General features: G+C 42.5%; 1 protein-coding gene across 4 annotated transcripts in view; it reads right to left on the reverse strand.

The window, feature by feature from the left end:
- ttbk2 (tau tubulin kinase 2) overlaps nucleotides 1–21261 on the reverse strand; it is a 202463-nt gene that overhangs the window by 79016 nt on the left and 102186 nt on the right. For all 4 annotated transcript variants that reach the window (XM_033026748.1, XM_033026749.1, XM_033026746.1 and 1 more), the window contains exons 5-7: nucleotides 18090–18230; nucleotides 12111–12215; nucleotides 2502–2567 (exon numbers count right to left, since the gene is read on the reverse strand). In XM_033026748.1, coding sequence (XP_032882639.1) covers nucleotides 2502–2567; nucleotides 12111–12215; nucleotides 18090–18230 — 312 coding nt within the window. The remainder of the gene's footprint in view (nucleotides 1–2501; nucleotides 2568–12110; nucleotides 12216–18089; nucleotides 18231–21261) is intronic.

The raw sequence follows: 21261 nt of genomic DNA on the forward strand, positions 1-21261 counted from the left end.
ATTATAATAGATAAATAGTGTAGCTGACAGAAATCTGAAAATAAGACATTGCTGACAATGCTCGTGTTTGAAGTGTTGAGTTCCAACTGCTCCAATGTGGAGCTGATGTTTCTCAAACTTGTTTTAAATTTCAATGTAAAAGAATAGGAGGTTGATGACAGAGGTCAGAAAAACAGTGGGATGGAGAGTTAAAGTGATGGCCAAATGGAAACTCAGGGCCTTATTGGCAGACTGAGGATGTTTGTTCTGCAATTTGGTTGTCCAAACCAAGTTTAGCATCTCCAGCGTAGAGGAGATCATGCTGTGCTGTAAATCCACTACACCAAATTGAAAGGACATACCAGTAATTTCAGGTTTTTTTAGCATGCTGGATTTTGTGAAGGAGTAATATTAACCATTGCTGCATCTCCCATGATTCCAAGGATATCATGGAAAAAGGAATAGGCATTGATAACAATGGAATATGTTAGTGTCCTGGAAGTAACAATTCCTTTCCAATGCTAAAAAATGACTGGAGTGAATGTATTTGCTGGTAGGATTGCAAAGAATAAAATGAATAAAATCTAAGTATCATTTCTTTCATTCTCTGATATCATGAATGCTTTGTTGTTTTTGTTTCCACATTATCTTTGTCCATCTGAAGCCGATGCATATTTAACACATTTACTTCATGGACAAAATATTTATGAAATGGCTTGCATCCTCAAAAATGATTTTATCGAAAACATCACAGCCATTCTGTGGTGGTGCTAATCATGCCCTATTGTTCACATTGAGGATCTCATTTGTAAGAAGTTTAAATGAAAAAGTCAGATAAAATCAATAACTACAAGAGCAAGACAGAGGCTTGATTAATGTTTATTGATTAATGACTGCTACTCCAGAACTGCCAAGTTTTGTCAGTGCATTTCAGTATTCTAGTACCTGAAAATCAGTATTTTGCTGAGGAAATCTGTATTTTTACGCGGTTCCATTTCGTTTTTTTAATGTGCGGTCATACCCATGTGAGAGTACAAGAATGCATAACTGCTACCAATTGACATGTCTTCTACGCACCTTACTTGAGAGTGTTCATTGCCATATCTTTGTATACTGCTGTTTGAATGGCTGCTTCCTGCTTTCAGCACCAGATGATGATGTGGAAGCCATTTTGGAAGCCCCTCTCCCTCTCTTCCTCACTCCCTCTCCTTCCTCTCTCCCTCCCTTCCTCTCTCTCTCCCTCCCTTTTTTTCTCACACCCTCTCTTATTCCCTCCCTCTCCATCCCTCCTTCTCCCTCTCTCTCCTCTCCATCCTCTCCCTCTCTACATCCCTCCCTCTCTCCTTCTCCCTCTTCCCCTTTAGCCCACCCACCGTTCTGTAAAATCAAGGCCAATCTCAATGTAACTGCAATCCCACTGGTAACCTTTCACCACTAGGCTTATCCAGAATTCTACCACTGCCTGAAAAATAAGCAAAGGCTCATCTTCCAGTGAGAAAGAAAATCCCAAAGACTCATTGTTATACGAGAATTTTCCCGAACAGTCTGTGACCCATAGCACTGTGGCCATAGCGCTATGTGTAAAGCCCATAGCGCTTCAGCCGGTAGCGCTATATTTAGAACCCATAGCGCTGGAGCCGACAGATCTTCGTTAAAATTCCCACGCGTTAAACCGACAGCGCTCTGTTTAAACCTGGAGCGGGACAGGCAGATCAAAGCTTACGAAAATAATCATCCAGATCTTGAAATTTAAAATACTAATCCTCGCACATTAACACTGCCCTACACACACCAAGGATAATATATATTTATACCAAGCCAATTAAACTACAAACCTGTACATCTTTGGAGTGTGGGAGGAAACCGAAAATCTCAGAGAAAACCCACGTAGGTCACGGGGAGAACATACAAACTCCGTACAGATAAGCACCCGTAGTAAGGTTATTAAATACCAGTCAGGGCAAGGGCCTCCACACTCCAAGAATGAATTTGGCCAGGTGTAGTGAAATATTCAGCATCCACATAAAGGTGCGCATCTTCACCGACACTCAAAAAGATCCTCTCCATCCAGTTGTGGGCAATCTTGTGTGATTAACATTCACTTTCATTTGCTTATGCTTTTAATGCACTCACAAACCCCCAAAAATGACCACCCCATCCCCTGGTATATTGTAATGTCAGAATATGCACTATGCAGGGTACACGTTCTAAGATTAGTTACAGCGCCTTATTTCAGCAATCTTTGCCATTTGGCCAAGAATAACATCTTGGGAACAGAAACACCTCCAAGTTACATTCTATTCCGACATATATATCATATTTCCCTCAGAATATTCAAAATTGAAAAAGGTGACCATTAAATGAGTTTCTTGTCATTTTCATTTGCCGCAAATACTACTAGTTTTAGTCATTAGGGAATCTCGTTGTTGATCATGGAAAGCTGCCACTATTTGTGTTCATAACTTTGTCAACAAATGTATGTTTTGCACATATTAACCTTTCAGTAAAGGATCATTACTTACCCTGTTTTTATGTGCATTGATTGATGCATAGCGCACCGTGCCTCTGAACCCTGCCACCACCCGAGGCTGGGGGAAAAAAACCAGAAATAAAATAGAATTAATCAATAGCAAACTATGTTTGTTCAAGTAGAAAGTGTAAGTGACAACCAAGTACTTCTCTCAATACTGCAACAATGAACTCTGGTAGTCCCTCCATCAATGACACAGTCTGCAAATGTGCTCATTACTTGTTTCTGAATTAATCCAATAGGAAGCAAATGATTTATTTCCACTCTTTCATTGTTTAATGAGCAAGCTCAGCATAATTTAAGCAAATGCACTTTAACTAATCAAGCACAGGTGAAAGTGGTTCAAGGGACATTCAGTGCAAGCCAGAATCTATCTGCCTTAAGATTTTCAACTTGTGTTCAGCTTGCCGAGCTTCTATGTGGCAGATTTTTTTACATTTTCGGGTTTTTTACATTAAACCCATTAAATTTCAATTAATTTTGCTTTGAAATTTAAAGTCTGTAGAGTTCTTAATTATGCACCAAGAGACTACAGATGGTCGCATATTGAGCAAAAAACATACTATTAGAGGTTCTCAATGGGCCTGGCATCTTCTGTGGAGGGAAATGGACAGACAAGGTCTTCAGAAGAAGGATCCAACCTGGAATAAAGTCTGTCCTTTGTCTTCCACAGATGCTCCCTGACCTGCTGAGTTCCTTCAGCAGTTTGTATTTCTCACAGTTCTTGGTCAATTGGAAATAAAGAAACTGAACAAATCTTTCCTTGTTTACAAAAATGAAATTCCTGACCTGCAGAAGAAATGAGTGAGTGACTTGTTCTGAAAATTAAAAAGTGGCAATGACAATTTCAGTCAACAGGAAAAGTTAATTATATGTTAAGTTTCTCTCAGGCAGTATCTTAGGTTTATTTGCATTCCTGGTAGGACTCTTGGAACAGACGCTCTGAAGGCTGTCATAGAAGATTACCAGGTAAAAGAAGGTTAAAGGATTCAAAGACTTCCTGAAGAAATGCAAGACATCCACCTCCAAGTCGTCGGCCTATGGCTGCGCAAAGTGGATAAGGGGCATATTGGATGATATTCAGAACCAATGTCATGCATTGGAAGCTCAAAGAGGCCCTGTGCAAGCAGAAACTTTTACAAACCACACGCCAAACTTGTCAGGTGCAACTGTCCCATCTGTGCAAGGGTTCACAGCCCCATATTGTCTTCAATAGCCACCTCCAAATCCATTAAACCAGTCATCTACTTTATGAAAAATCAAACCTGGAAATGCTCAGCAGGTCAGGCCTCATTTGTTGGAAGAGATGAGCGAGTGACAATGGTAAAACATTTAAGTCTTGTTTAAGGACATCTTCCCAGTTCTCATGAAGAGACTTTGACCTAATCGTTAACTCTTTTTCTTCCTGCAGGTGCAGCCTAACCCGCTGAACAATGTTAATTTTTGATATACATGGTGGATGAATTCTTAATATATGTAATGGGCCAGACCCCACTGATCCCTCACTAGCAATTCTGTAGCATGCAGGGTGGTGCTCAGCAGGCAGCACATTGAACCTCAGCATGGAGATCGGAATAGTTCCTGCTGGTAGTTGGTCAAGTGGCTAATACTCTTTGTATTACACTGTTCTGAGGAAGAATATTGACCCAAATGAATATTGACCCAAATCATTAACTGGTTTGCTTTCCATAGACGTGGCTTGATTGACGGAATCTTTCTATAATTTGTTTTCATTTCAGATTCAGCATCCAGTCTTATTTGTTTCCTTATACAACCATTGCCAGCCAACATCTAACAGTCATTTTTCAGCAAGATAAACAGAAATTGTAATGTATACCCTCTGTTGCTTAGTAAAACAATTGAATTAAAGTTTAAAATTTGTTGCAAGTGCAAATTATGCAATTCTTTGACCACATCCTTTATTTGTCAGTCCTGTCGACTGCTAATGCATTCATGCTCTAAGACTGCAAAGCTGTACAAGGATATAAATCAAAACAAAATAAAGGAAAGCAGTTCATTGTGTATCAAGAAGGAACTGCAGATGCTGGAAGATCGAAGGTACACAAAAATGCTGGAGAAACTCAGCGGGTGCAGCAGCAGCTATGGAGCGAAGGAAATGGGTGACGTTTCGGGCCGAAACCCTTCTTCAGACTGATGGGGGAGAAGGAAGGAAAAAGGGAGGAGGAGGAGCCCGAGGGCGGGGGGATGGGAGGAGACAGCTCGAGGGTTAAGGAAGGGGAGGAGACAGCAAGGGCTAGCAAAATTGGGAGAATTCAATGTTCATGCCATCCGGACGCAAGCAACCCAGGCGGAATATGAGGTGCTGTTCCTCCATAGTTCATTGTGTATGCCTGATAGGCTTATGAGATGTAACACTGCAAGGGGTCAACTATACAAACGTAGTCTGATCTAGGTTCCAGATGAGACTACTGATGTTAAGAATATTTGAGACTTTTTTTTTAAACTGGGGGTATTTTTGTAGGTGTGAATAAAATCATGATTGTATATAGAAGAGCATAATCATGGTTTTATTTCAGTTTATTTCAACCTTCGACAATCAACGTAACCAGCAAAAGTACAGCATTGAAATTTTTGTCTGCTTCATCAGTCAATAAAGTCATATCCCATCCGCCCATTCAAATCAATATTCTTCTCTTGTTCCCATTAATCTTGACTGGCTCCAATAAAGGGTTTTTAAAAAGACTGCATGCAAGGATAAAGTTACACAACTAGTTTTAAAAAGTGCAGATGAAGATAATGATCTCTCCAATGATTAAATATATTTTTCCTTGTACATAATGGATTCTCACAATTCATTCAATCTCTCAAGTGTGTACCATATGCTCCCAGGTCCTGTCCAACAAATTAGTTTCTCTTATGTCAAGAATATGCATTCATATACATTTTGAATAAAAATAGTGATCATGAAAAGTACTTAATTGTGAAAATAATTAAGTATATACTGCAGTTTTATTATTTATTACACAAGAGGAACATTACTGGAAGATTCGGAAAGTTGGAATACAAGTTCAGAATGAGCGAGTAGGAAAAATTGCAGGGACCACAGAACCTGTTTTCTTTCAGTTGAGTGGTCTGATCATTGATGGACATTTTCTCAAAGGTGATTCCAGATCCAATTAGAAACTCACTGAGTGGAGCAGGAAAGTTAGAACAATTCCTTATGCAGATGCTAAAGATGCAAGTTCCCATACGACTTATGGGAGAAAGCACTGCTTTCTTTTCTGGTACTGCTTCATTTCAGCGATGAGCCCATTTCAACGTTGTCAGTATGACTCATTGAGCTATATGCAATAAATTGTTCTCTTTTATTAAACATAGAAAAGTAAATCATATGAATACGTTCTTCGGCCCACAATATCCACACCAAACATGGTGCCAGGTTAAACTAATCTCCTCAGCCAGGACATAATCCATTCCCTGCATATTCATGTGCCTATCTAAATGCCACACTCATATCTGCCTCCACCACCATGCCTGGCAGCACATTCCAGGCACCCACCACTCTGCATTAAAAACTTTCTCTATACATCTCCTTGAAACTTTGCCCCCTCTCAACTGAAAGCTCTGCCCTCTAGTCTTTAACATTTCCACCCTGGGAAGAAGGTTCTATCTATGCTTTTCATAATTTTATATTCTTCTATTAGGTCTCTGCACAACCTCCGGTGTTGTAGAGAACACATTCCAAGTTTGTCCAACCTCTCCTTACAGCTAATGCCCTCTAACTCAGGCAGTCTTCTGTTAAATCTTTTCTGCACCCTCTCCAAAGCCTTTACCTCTTTTATTGCAACAACCAGAACTGCACACAATACTCCAAATTTAGCTTAACCAAAGTCCTATAAAGCTGTAACATGACTTCCTGATTCTTATATTCAATGCCCAGATCAATGAAGGCACATGTGCCACAGTCCTTCTTTACCACTACATGCACTGCCATCTTCAGGCAGCTGTGCACCTGGAGACCACAATCCCTCTGTACATCAATGCTGTCAATGGTCTTGCCGTTAACTGTATACTTTCCCTTGCATCTGATCTCCCAAAGTACAACACCTCACTAGCTTGGATTGAACTCCATCTGTTATTTCTCTGCTCATTTCTGCAGATTATCTATATCCAGTTGTTTCCTTTGACAGCCTTCCTCACTGTCCACAACTCTACCTATTTTGGTGTTATCTACAAACTTAAGGGCCTGCCCCGCGAGCATGTGACTCCATGCGGCAAGCGCGATCTAACGCGGTCACTTGAGCCGTACGGCCTCGCGGGGCCGGTCCCACTTCGATTGCCGGAGCCGTATGGAGTTGTGCGGAGCTGGTCCCGACATCGCGCGGGGCTCCGAAAAACTGACCGTGTTCAAAAATTCCGCGCGGCAACGGCCTGCCGGCCCGCAGCCGCCTCGACGCCGTACGCACCGTCTTGACGGGCGTGCGCAGCGTCTTGACGCCGTACGTCACGCGCGAACTTCCGGCGGACTTCGCTCGAACTTCACGTCACTCGCTCGACCTCCGCGCGGCCCCCGCTTCCGGTTTGGTCGCACTCGCTGCGTGCAGGCGCATGCTGGTGGGACCGGCCCTCTACGGGGATCACTCGACCTACGCGCGGCCCCCGCTTCCGGTTTGGTCGTGCTTGCCGCATGCAGGTCGCATGCTCGTGGGACAGGCCCTTAACTAACCAACCCATTTGCATTATTCCAAGGTATTTATAGATGTCACAATACCTGCCTCAACCATCTTCTCGGGCATCTCATACAATACACACACCATCCTCTGGGTGAACGAGATGCCCCTCAGGTTCCTATTAAATTTTTTCTCTCTCACCTTAAACCTATGCCCTTTAGTTCTACACTGGAGAAAAATACTCTCTGCATTAACTCAATCTATTCCATTCTTGATTTTATATACGTCTATAAGATCACCCCTCAGTCTCCTGCACTCCAAGGGATGAAGTCCTAACTGACCCAACATCACCCTATAGCTCAAGCCCTTGAGTCCTGATAACATCCTTGTAAATCTTCTCGGCACCCTTTCTTCCTGCATATTTAGATCTTTCCTATAGCAGAGTGACTACAACCGAATACAATACTAGAAATGTCGCCACACCAACTTCTTGGACAACTCTAACATAATGTTCAAACTTCTATATGCAATTCCCTGACTGAAGGCGGCCAGTATGCAAAAAATCTCCATCATCCTGTCTACTTGCGATGCTGCTTTCAGGGAAAGATGTAGTTCCATTCCCAGATCCCTCTGCCCTACAATACTTCAAGACCCTACGGTTCGCTGCAAAGATCCTGCCCTGGTTTGATTTCTCAAAATGCAGCACCTCACACTTGTCTGTATTCATCTCTATTAGCCATTCCTTGGCCCACTTGCACAGCTAATCAAGATTCCATTATATTTCTTGATAACCATCTTTACTCTCCACGATAACCCATTTAGGTGTCTTCTACAAATTTGCTAATCATGCCTTATATATTCTTATCCAACTCATTGATGTAGATGACAAAAGCAATGGGGCCCTGCAAAGATCCTTGAGGCACACCACTTGTCAGAGTCCTTCAGTCCAAAAACAACCTTCCACCACCTCCATCCTTCTATATACTACCATGAAGTACATTGAGGGAAGATACGCACAGAAGTGTCTCAAACAAGGTCATATGGGTCGAGATTGGGAACAAAGTTGTATCGCAGACTACCTAACAATTAATAGAAGATAAAAGAATGGATATATAGATAAATAGCAAAGAGATGTGATTCAAAAATAGGGAATACAATTACCCGAATATTAACTGGGGATAGTCTTCACATAAAAGGTGAGGAGAATAGAGTTTTTAAGGTGCGCCCAGCAGAGCTCTTTGGCACAGTATGGAGTTAGACCAATGAGGGAAGGAGTGTTACTGTTTATGGGACAAGATTTGGATGGATCAAAATTGTGGAAGTGGACTGGGGGAACAAAGAGGCAAATTTCTGTAAAATAAAACAAGATCTAGCAAACATAGACTGGTATTATCTCCTTGCACTTAATTCTACATCGGCACATTGAGATGCATTGAAAGGATAGTGAGCATTCAGGGTCCTCTTTTAAGGTCAAAAGGTAACGTCCAGGGAACCCTGGATGACAATAGAACGTGTGAATAATTATACGACTGAAACAGGGAATTATTGAAACAAATTAACACAAATAACAACGATTGATGCTCTGATATCCATTTGCTTCCTCAAACCATTTAAGAAAAAATAACAATAAAGGGGATACTAGATATAATAGTCAATTGTCTTCAATTTGTTTAGACGTCTTGATTATGTTATTCACATCACAGGGAAACTGTAAATAAACAATACATTGTACTTTATTTGCTATAATTTGTTTAAAAAAAGATGTATATTGACAAGTTTTTTTTGTTTCAGTGAAAGTCACGTCATTCCTCTTTTATTTGTGATAGTAGGAGTATTTTCACCTTCACATCACAAGCAACTGCTAATATTACTTAAGACTCAAAAGAGTAGAATTTGTTGGGTGGGAGAAGCAAGATAGGAATGCAGTTAACATAAAACAGGACTTAGCAAACTTAGACTGGTAACATCTAACAACCCACCCCCACATGCATCCTACCAGACAAGCATAGATCACCTATCTCGTGCAGCTCGCCTTGCAATAATTACAGCAATTACTTTAAATTTGTCTAAATATTGAAATGTGTTAAGAGGGAAAGCTCACAAACTGCTAATACAATAATTGATGCATAATAACTGCATGAATATTAGAGAGGGTGCAGGTGCGGGAAGTGCTTTGAAAAATCCGTGGCAAGTTGCAGCAATGTTTCGCATAGACTAGTCTTTGCTGCGATGTTGTGTCAGTGATGATGGGAGTTACTTTTCAAGGTGGTAGGGAGTGTAAATCTAATTGCCTGCTTTGTCCTGGATGGTGTTGAACTGCCATTTCCAAAACTACCTTATAAACTTGCCAGGTGTTTGTTCCGATAGAGCTGCAACAACAACGTCTCTTTAAATGGCCGCGGGACTTGTTAGCGCCCGCCGGGGGCGCCAACACCAAGACCCGGAGCGCGGCCTTGCATCGCCCCGCGCGGCTTTAATGGCCGTGGGACTTATTTACCATCGCCCGCCGGGGGCTTTGACTCTGACATCAGGAGGAGAACGAGGAGTGCAGGGGAGAGATAAGACTTTGCCTTCCATCACAGTGAGGGGAGATTCACTGTGATGGATGTTTGTGTAAATTGTGTTGTGTCTTGGTTCAGATTCAGATTCAGATTCAATTTTAATTGTCATTGTCAGTGTACAGTACAGAGATAACGAAATGCATTTAGCATCTCCCTGGAAGAGCGACATAGCAAATGATTTGAATAAATAATAATAAGTGATAATAAGTGTCCGGGGGGTGGGGGGGGTGATTGGCAGTCACCGAGGTACGTTGTTGAGTAGAGTGACAGCCGCCGGGAAGAAGCTGTTCCTGGACCTGCTGGTTCGGCAACGGAGAGACCTGTAGCGCCTCCCGGATGGTAGGAGGGTAAACAGTCCATGGTTGGGGTGAGAGCAGTCCTTGGCGATGCTGAGCGCCCTCCGCAGACAACGCTTGCTTTGGACAGACTCAATGGAGGGGAGCGAGGAACCGGTGATGCGTTGGGCAATTTTCACCACCCTCTGCAATGCCTTCCGGTCGGAGACAGAGCAGTTGCCATACCATACTGTGATGCAGTTGGTAAGGATGCTCTCGATGGTGCAGCGGTAGAAGTTCACCAGGATCTGAGGAGACAGATGGACCTTCTTCAGTCTCCTCAAAAAGAAGAGACGCTGGTGAGCCTTCTTGATCAGAGTTGAGGTATTGTGGGTCCAAGAGAGGTCATCGGAGATGTTGACTCCCAGGAACCTGAAGCTTCGTTAATGTGGATGGGGGTGTGCACGCCCCTGGACTTCCTGAAGTCTACAATGAGCTCCTTGGACTTCTTGGAGTTAAGGGCCAGGTTGTTGTCAGCGCACCATGCTGCTAAGTGCTGGACCTCCTCCCTGTAGGCCGACTCATCGTTGTTGCTGATGAGGCCAATCACCGTTGTATCATCTGCATACTTGATGATGGTGTTAGTACCATGTACAGGTGTGCAGTCATAGGTGAAGAAGGAGTAGAGGAGGGGGCTCAGCACACAGCCCTGTGGAACACCGGTGTTCAGGGTGAGGGTTGAAGAGGTGTGCTTGTCTAACCTAACAGACTGGGGTCTGTTGGTTAGAAAGTCCAGTATCCAGTTGCAGAGGGAGGGGTCGATGCCCAGGTTACCGAGTTTGGTGATCGGTTTTGATGGTATAATGGTGTTGAATGCTGAGCTGTAATCGATGAACAGCATTCTTACGTAAGTGTCTCTGTTGTCGAGGTGGGAGAGGGCGGAGTGAAGTGCCGTTGAGATGGCATCCTCCGTACTCCTGTTCTTGCGGTAGGCAAACTGATAGGGATCCAGTGTGGGGGGTAGGCAGCTTTTGAGGTGTGCCAGGACCAGCCTCTCGAAGCACTTGGTGATGATGGGGGTAATTGCAACTGGGCGGAAGTCGTTCAGGGTTGCCGCAGTGGAGTGTTTTGGCACTGGCACGATGGAGGTGGTTTTAAGGCACGTGGGGACAACTGCTTGGGCAAGTGACAGGTTGAAGATGTCAGTCCAGACGTCTGTCAGCTGCGCAGCACAGGCCCTGAGCACGCGCCCGGGGATGCCGTCAGGGCCAGCAGCTTTACGTGCATTAGTCCTACTCAGTGCCACGAATACGTCGTAGGGGGTGAGTTTGAGGGGTTGGTAATCGGCAGGTAGCACAGCCTTGATGGCTGTCTCTAGATTGTCCCTGTCGAAGCGGCCATAGAAGTGGTTAAGCTCCTCAAGGAAGGAGGCGTCGCTGGATGTGGGGGTGGTGTTGGAGGGTCTGTAGTCCGTGATGGCCTGGATGCCTTGCCACATGCGTCGGGGGTCGGAGTTGTTGTTGAAAAGTGCTCCTCAATCCTGAGCTTATGGCAGTGCTTGGCCTTCTTGATGCCCCTCTTCAGGTTAGCCCTGGATGAACTGTAGGCTCGAGCATCGCCCTAGTTCTTCTTCTTGTTTGTAATACTGCAGAAACCAAATTTCGTTTGAACCTCTGGGTTCAAATGACAACAAATAAATTGTATTGTAATAAATTGTATTGTATTGTATCTCGCCAAAAATATAAAATGTTCCTAGACATGTCCTGTCACAAATAGCAAGAAAAATCCATTGCAGTTAATTACTGCCTGAATTCCCTATCATCAATCTTTAGCAGAGTGACGGGAGGTTATATAATCAGTACTATAAAGCAGCTCTTGCCAATGACCCATCTAGTGAAGTTCAATTTGTTCTACCAGGGTCTCCTACCCCCTTATTATATTGCCACCAAGTTCATGCAGAGATCCTTCCTCGCTTACAACTGGAAGTGCAATAGAAAATATAGAAAATAGGTGCAGGAGGAGGCCATTTGGCCCTTTGAGCCGGCAAAGCAGGTCAAAATGGTACAGGCATAACCAACTGCATAATTCAGCTCTGCCCAATACAATTATTCACATTTCAAAAGAAAATACTTACAGGTCTAACGTCTCCACAGGAATTTGTGAACTGTCGTGCCAAACCAAAGTCCAGCATGAAACACTTTCTGCAGGTGCTTGGAAAGCGGCCCATTGCAAAGTTTGACTGAAAATTAAACATAACATTTTGCTGTATTTAGTGAATAAATTGGCACAAACCTCACAATTACTTTCACAGTTACAAGTTAAAAAGACTTAGAATTATAGCTGTAAAGTCACACAGGATGAAATACTTCTGTGCACTGAGTCCATGTAATCGAAAGCACACATTTACAGCTGTACAGTGTTCCTCATTAAAAAAAAACTTGAGATGCCAATTAGGGGAAGGAGAAAGTTTGCTGGCCGTGGAAGGAAACAGAAGGTATTCTCTAACAAATTAGACACAAGTGCTGGAGTAACAGAGGCTCAGGCAACATCTCTGGAGAAAATGGACCGGTCATGTTTTTGGGTTGGGATCCCTCTTCAGGCTGCTTGTAGTGGTGAGCAAAGAAAGCTGCAAGAGAGATGGGGCAGCACAAAGCCTAGCAAGTGATAGGTGGATACAGGTGAAGGGGGGTTTGATAGGCAGATGGTAGGACTAAAGACCAGAGATGTAAAGGCAGAAGGCATGAGACAAAAGGGTTGAAAAGTTGCAAAAGATGAAACTAGAGAAATTCATAAAGGTGGAAGGGGAGTCCAGGTTGTGGGGGGGGGGGGGGGGGCAGGAGCGGTGAAGAAGCGGGGTTGGGGGGGTTGGTTAGTTACCTAAAATTGGAGAATTGCTCCTACCGTTGGATTGTAAGCTACCCATATGGAATACGAGATACTGTTCCTCCAGTTTGCATGTGCCTCACTCGAAGGAGACCCTGGACAGAAAAGGTCAGTTTGGGAATGGGAGGACGACTGGAAACCTGGAAAGACGACCTGGAAGACAACTTAGAAACCTGGAAATCCAGTAGGCAAATCCAAGCGCAATTGTTCGGCGAAATGGTCGCCAAGTCTATGCTTGGTCTCGCCGATATAAAGGAGGCCACATTGGGAACACTGGATGCAGTAGATGGCATTAGAGATGGTGTACGTGTACCTCTGCTTCACCTGGATGGACTTCTGGGATCCCTAGATAGATGTAAGGGAGGTGGTATAGGAACAGGTGTTACATATCCTGCGGTTTCACCCACCAGCCTCCGTATCCAACACATCCTTCTCCGACATTTCCCCACTTCCAGCATGATCCCACCACCTGTCAAAACTTTCCATTCCCACTTCTTTCCATCTTCACAGAGATCCTTATTTCACTCATGCCTTCCTATCCAACAACCTCTTCCAGCTACTTTTCCCTGCAACTACAGATGTAACTCCTGTCCCTATACCATCTCCCTCACCTCCACCCAGGGGAGCCAGCAGCCCTTCCAGGTAAGACAGAGGTTCTAATCCCATCTACTGCATCTGGTGTTCCCGATTTGCCCTCCTTTACATTGGTAAGATGAAGCGAAGACCCAAGTGTCTCACACCTGTTTATTCATCTCTGGCCTTAGTCCAATCAACCCGACCTGTATCCACACATCACATGTCTGACTTTGCCCTGCCCCTCCTTTCTTCCAGCTTTCTTACCTCCCTCCCCCCTCCCCAACCCACCACAATCAGTCTGAAGAAGGGTCCCAAGCTGAAACATCATCTATCCATGTTCCCCAGAAATAAAAGTTCCTGTAATATTTCTAAGCAAAGGCATTCTTGTCTCAAATGGAGTCAAAGGAACAATTAACAGCAGTGCAATGCAAGGTTCCAGATAAATGGTCTCCTGAAGAAGTTAGTCATGGATAAATAAGTAATTATAGGTCTTTATCTCTCCCAGGTCAATTTGCCCAACATTATATTTAATACATAATAATAAAAGTGAGAAAACAAATGTGTTTTAAATTGCAGAGATGGGAACTGGGTAGGGGTCTTGATCTTCACATCTCCTGTCATATTACTTTTATAAAAGAGAACAAAGGTAATGTGAAGACCAAGGGAATCCAGAGTGACACAATGCTATCAATGCTGATGACTGCTCATTAATAGCTGATTTGACACTGAGTGTAAAAATAACTAGCCAGTCCCACCACAAAAAGGGAAGGTTGGTTAAATTAAATTTTGCATTCAATAAGCCAAGCCAACACAACCAAATATTATTATTAGATTATCAGCCAAAATGTTCTTTAAGAAACTACCAACTTCTGTGATGCCAGCTGCATACTATTAATTGCTTAAGATTGACCACGCTCCATTAAGTCCAAAAAACATCAAATTACATAATGAAACTACTTACATTGCCTGCTTCAGTGGTTGCACTATGGTAACTTATTCCCCAAACCATATTACATCTTAATTATCAACACGTCATGCTTGGTTCAGAAAACTGATCTTGCCCAAGTCAGTAGGTTGTGGCAGCAACTAGAGAATTCAGCTTATGGCTCAAACCTTTCTGAATGAATGCTTTGCTTGCTGATATCAGTCAAATTTGTACCCATCCTGTCCCATACCAATCAACAGATAAATATAGAAGGAAAACCAATTCCATTTAATAGGCAGGAAAATGGAACACAGTAGGATTACAGTAGTGGGTGAGGGACATTCAAATGTAGATAATTATTCTCGTAGAAACATTACACACAGACTTGACAATGCACTTGGGAGAAAGGCAAGGCTGGACTGCATCTATTTGGGCCTTCGACTACCACTTTGCTATCATTGCTATCACTGAATTACAATTAAAAAAAAAACAGGATAGGCACAGAACGCTGCAGTAACCCAGTGGGTTAGACAGCGGATTGATGACGTTTTGAGTCAGAACCCTTCTTCAGACTGATAGTTGGAGGGATAGGGGGATGCGGGAGGAAAAGATCTGGGAGCAAGAATAGACCATTCAGGGCCGGCAACAGATGGTTCTCTGATAGGCCAATTGTTGGCTAGGAACAGTGTGATTCCAGGAGAGATACATCATTGCCAACTGTGGAACTAGTTAACTGAGTTTTAGTGAAAAAGGGATGGGCGAGAGCAAAGGGAGGGGGCAAGGGAGTGCATGTAGAATGTAGAATTTACCTAAAATTAGAAAATTCAACATTCATACCGTTTGGTTGTGAACTACCCAAGTGAAATATGAGGTGCTGTTTTCATCCGAATTGTGTGCGGCTTCACTCCGGCAATGGAGGCGGTCCAGGACAGAAAGGTCAGTATGGGAATGGGAAGGAGAGTTAACATTTAAATAAAACAGGATTGGGAACTCAATATTCCAAGGAATGGAATCTTCAGATGAGAAAGTTGATGAAGTATAAAATAATTGATATTACAATATTATTGCAGGAGGGAGTTACTGCAGTAACGAAATAGGATACGGAAAGATCTTCAAATAAGGCCCTATGAGTAGAGCTTAGGAACAGCAAGGTGCCCTGTGACTGGAGGACAGTGGACATAAAACCTTAATTCAGCAATAAAGGCAAGGATAAGTAAGGACAGACCAGCGAGTTGTGAAGTTATTGGAAAACATTCTGAAGATCAGGATAAATCTACACCTGGAGAGTTGGGGACACTTGGAGAGTTGTTCAGGGAGTTACCATGGGTTTCTGATGAAGGAAATCCTATCCGACTATGTTGATTGTGTTTCTCGAGAAGATGACTAAGTGTGTAAACAAGAGCAGTGAGGTCGTCTACAAACATTGACCTTCGACAACGTTCCATGTGGGAGATTGATTTCAAAACCCCATAAGATCCAGGGCAATATTGGAAATTAGATCTGAATTTGGCTTGAAAGCAGAAGGTTATTAAGGTCCAAGGTTATTTTTTATCATTGGAAGCCTGTGACCATTGGTGTAGTATCAGGACAGGTGCTGGCACTCTCACACTTTGTCATTTATGTTAGCAATGTTCATCCGAATATAAAAGATACAATTAATAAGTTTGTAAATGACATGAAAATGGCAGTTGTTGATAGTAAAGATAAATTTTGACCATGGAACAACATTAATTGGTTGGCAATATGGACAAGAGATGGCAGATATAATTTATTCTTGAAAAATGTGAGGTGATGCATATTGGGAGGACTAGTAAGGCTATAATAGGCTGAAGTCAGCATGGTTTTGTGAAGGGGAGACCTAACCTGATAAATCTGTTGGAATTCTCCGAGGACGTAAATAGCAAGATACACAGAGGAGTCAGTAGATGTTGTTTACTGGCATTTCCAGAAGACCTTTAATAAAGTGGTTTGGATAAGAGTAGATGTGGAGAGGATGTTTCCACAAGTGGGAGATCTAGGACCAGAGGTCACAGCCTCAGAATAAAAGGACATTCCCCTTTTGGAAGGAGATGAGGAAGAATTTATTTGGTCAAAGGATGGTTAAAATGTGGAATTCATTGCCACAGAAGGCTGTGGAGGCCGTAAATGGATATTTTTACGGTAGAGATATATTCTTGATTAGTACAGGTGCTAGGGGTTATGGGGAGAAGAAGGCAGGAGGACGGGGTTGAGTGGTAGAATTAGATCAGACATGATTGAATGGCAGAGTAGACTTGATGGGTCGAATTGCCTAATTCTGCTCTTATTACTACTGAACTTTTGAACTTATCAAGTGCCGCACGTGAGGCTGCTAAACAAGATGAGTCCATGGTGATTCAAGAGAGTAAGGGGGCAGGCGTTAGTGGAGTTGCTATTTCTAAGGAGAAGGTGCTTGGGTAGCTAAAATATCTGAAGGTGGATAAGTCACCTGGACAAGATGGACTGCACACCAGGGTTCTGAAAGAGGTAGCTTTAGAGATTGTGGAGGCATTAGTAGTGATCTTTCCAGAATCACTAGAGTGGTCGCAGAGGACTGGCAGATTGCAAATGCTACCTCACTGATCAAGAAGGGAGCGAGGCAAAAGAGGGGAAATCGTAGGTTGGTTAGCCTGACTTCAGTGGTTGGTAAGATTTTAGAGTCCTTATTAAAGGTGAGGCTGCCAAGTACTTGGAAGCACATGATAAAATATGCCAAAGTCAGCATGGTTTTGAAAAGGGGAGATCTTGCCTGACAAATCTTTTGGAATTGTATGAGAAAGTAAATAGAAGGATAGACAAAGGGGAGTCAGTGGATATTGTTTACAGTTGATTTTCAGAAAACCTATGACAATGTGCCGCAAGTGAGGCTGCTAAACAAGAAGAGACCCCACAGTATTAGAGGGAAGATACTAGAATGGATAAAAGGTTGGCTGAATGGCAGAATGCAAATAGTGGGCATAAAGGGGGCCTTTTCTGGTTGGCTGCCGATGACTAGAGGTGTTCTGCAGTGGTCAGTGTTGAGCCCGCTACCTTACACATTATATCTTGCTTTGGATGATGGAATTGATGGCTTTGTGGCCAGGTTTGCAGATGATACAAAGATGGGTGAAGGGGCAGGTAGCATGGAGGAAGCAGGGAGAACATGCAGTCACTGGGAGAACGTACAAACTTCACACAAGCAGTACCGGAAATCAGGCTGGAATCTAGGTCTCTGGAGCTGTGGTGCAGCTGCTCTACTAAACCTGTCCCACCAAAGGAGACAATGCATAGATAGGGTAGACCGTCAGAATTTTTTTCCCAGGTTCAAATATGGTGAGAGGGGCAAAGTTTAAAGTAGTTGTGTGGATCAGGTTGGTGAGTACCTGGAATGCACTACTGGGGATGGTGGTTGAAGCAGATACAGTAGTTGTATTTTAAATACTTTTGGATAGGCATATTGATATGCAGGGAATGGAGGGATATGGGTTATGTGCAGGTAGATAAGTAATGGTCTTTGAATCGTGTTTGTGTGGGCCGACGGGCCAGTTCTGGTGCTGTACTGTTCTACATTTCAGGGCAAAGGAGTGGGACACGCTCGATTCCTCCTACACAGAGGCATGTATTCAGCAGGCCGAGCTGTAAATGGCTGCCAATTCTCAAACTCAAGCCTGATGAACTTAAAACTAACACACAACAGTTAATTCAGTTGCAAATGCTCTCCGAATTACTTACAGGTTTGATGTCCCTGTGAAGAAAGCCCACAGTGTGAATACTTTCTATTGCTTCAAGAATTTGTTTTCCCAGTCGTAGAATAGTGCTGATGCTAAAGGTACCTCTTGACTGGCTGCGACGTAGATCTGCAAGATTTCGACCCTGAAATGAATGCAAATAAATATTTATTAAAGACCTGAAAATATAGTAATCTTGTCACTCATGATAATAAATTCCTTGAGTAATTTAATTGTTCTATTTCGGTACATATGACAATCAAACACTCTTGACTCTCTCTTCATTCTCAATAGGTTTTTTTCTGCACAGCCAATTAATCAGTGAAAATCAAGTGGCTTAGTAATTTCAGTGGCCAGACATCTCCAGACCTCCATCTTCCTTTCGGATAAATTCATAGCCTCAACCCCATAATATTTACTTCTTGACTTGCCTCACAATCTTGTTGGTGCTATGTTTAAGGGCATTCAGTTTCTTTAAGGAAGGCTACAAAAGGAGACAAAGAACACTATTTTGGTTTGTTAGTTGATGCATTTGATTCTAACTTCTGCACATATTTTGCAAAATGCAAGAAACACTTTAAGGTTAATAGATGGATGATAAGATTAGTACTTTATTGTTTATTTGATTTTATTATGGGACCTATCCAAAAAAGCAAATTGGAACAAATACCCGAAGGAGGTCAACATATTTTAATCCCTGGCACACTGGGGATATCCAGTCTCAATGCATTATCATTAAGGGAATTCCAATTGACCTTATTGCTCTTCAGTTAGGGTAGAACTGACCTTCATTACTGCTCACTGCCTAGTGACCTACACTGGAAACACATGGACCCAATATCTCATAAAGTTCAAAGCATAATCCGTACAATTTCTCCATTTAAAAAAATGATTCAACATGCAATTAGACATTCTGACTTCCCACATACATCCTTGAGGGAGGCAACAGAAAACTTCAAGCTAGTGACCTTCCCCATAGGAAATATGAACTGGATAAATTATCCACGAGATGGTAGACGTGTGAAGTGCCTTATATAACCTCTTTAATTAGTCTTGAGTCATATCAGACAATGAAAATCGGGGAATAAAATGCATGTCAGCATGGTTTGGCCAATGGAAAATTTCCTGGTAAATTAAACTGAAGGCATATTGCACCCAAATAATCTGTGCAAAGTTTCAGACTCTAATACACTAATATATAATCTGGTCATAGCAATTACGTAAAACGTGTGCCCAGAAAGCAGCTTTATACACTGGGGACAGTATAAAATACTGCCTAAATTATTGTTGTTATATGCAGTAAATAGAATACGAAAATCTTCAAACTTCCTATTGTTTGGTGATCTCATCAGGATGTGGTAACAGAAGGGTTAAATCAATAGACAAGGAACCAGAGTTCCAGACCATTCATCAAGAGGTTCAAGTTCAAATCTACCATGGTATTGGGTAGTTGGATTCAAGTAATTAAATAAAATCAATAATTTGAAACGTGCCTGTATAGAGAACAAGTGCCTGTGTTGAGATTAAAATAATATATGGAATATTCATCAATACTGAACCCCCAATACCGTGCTTTAAGTTGTATACTAATCTCTTATGTGGGACCTTGTCGAAAGCCTTCTGAAAGTTCAGATATAACACATCCACTGGTTCTCCCTTATCTACTCTACTAGTTACATCCTCGAAAATTCTATAAGATTCGTCAGACATGATTTACCTTTCATAAATCCATGCTGACTTTGTCGAATGATTTCACCACTTTCCAAATGTGCTGCTATCCCATCTTTAATAACTGATTCTAGCAGTTTCCCCACTACCGATGTTAGACTAACTGGTCTGTAATTCCTCGTTTTCTCTCTCCCTCTCTAAAAAGTGGGGTTACATTAGCTACCCTCCAATCCTCAGGAACTACTCCAGAATCTAAAGAGTTTTGAAAAATTATCACTAATGCATCCACTATTTCTGGGGCTACTTCCTTAAGTACTCTGGGATGCAGCCTATCTGGCCCTGGGGATTTATCGGCCTTTAATCCATTCAATTTACCTAACACCACTTCCCGGCTAACCTGGATTTCACTCAGTTCCTCCATCTTATTTGACCCCCGGTCCCCTGCTATTCCCGGCAGATTATTTATGTCTTCCTTAGTGAAGACAGAACCAAAGTAGTTATTCAATTGGTCTGCCATGTCCTTGTTCCCCATGATCAATTCACCTGTTCCTGATTGCAAGGGACCTACATTTGTTTTAACTAATCTTTTTCTCTTCACATATCTATAAAAACTTTTGCAGTCAGTTTTTATGTTCCCTGCCAGTTTTCTTTCATAATCTATTTTCCCTTTCCTAATTAAGCCCTTTGTCCTCCTCTGCTGGACTCTGAAAGCCTACCAGTGCACTGGTAGGCTGATTTTTCTGGCTAATTTGTATGCTTCATCTTTTGTTTTGATACTATCCCTGATTTCCCTTGTTATCCACGGATGCACTACCTTCCCTGATTTATTCTTTTGCCAAACTGGGATGAACAATTGTTGTAGTTCATCCATGCAGTCTTTAAATGCCTTCCATTGCATATCCACCGTCAACCCTTTAAGAATCAATTGCCAGTCTATCTTGGCCAATTCATGTCTCATACCATCAAAGTTACCTTTCTTTAAGTTCAGGACCCTTGTTTCTGAATTAACAATGTCACTCTCCATCCTAATGAAGAACTCAACCATATTATGGTCACTCTTGCCCAAGGGGCCACGCACAACAAGACTGCTAACTAACCCTTCCTCATTACTCAATACCCAGTCTAGAATAGCCTGCTCTCTCGTTGGTTCCTCTACATTTTGGTTTAGAAAACTATCCCGCATACATTCCAAGAAATCCTCTTCCTCAGCACCCTTACCAATTTGATTCACCCAATCTATATGTAGATTGAAGTCACCCATTATAACTGTTTTACCTTTGTTGCACGCATTTCTAATTTCCTGTTTGATGCCATCCCCAACTCCACTACTACTGTTAGGTGGCCTGTACACAACTCCCACTAGCGATTTTTTGCCCCTTAGTGTTTCGCAGCTCTACCCATATAGATTCCACATCCTCCAAGCTAATGTCCTCCCTTTCTATTGCGTTAATCTCCTCTCTAACCAGCAACGCTACCCCACCTCCTTTTCCTTTCTGTCTATCCCTCCT

Source organism: Amblyraja radiata, chromosome 9 (assembly GCF_010909765.2).
Source record: "Amblyraja radiata isolate CabotCenter1 chromosome 9, sAmbRad1.1.pri, whole genome shotgun sequence".
Classification (NCBI taxonomy): domain Eukaryota; kingdom Metazoa; phylum Chordata; class Chondrichthyes; order Rajiformes; family Rajidae; genus Amblyraja; species Amblyraja radiata.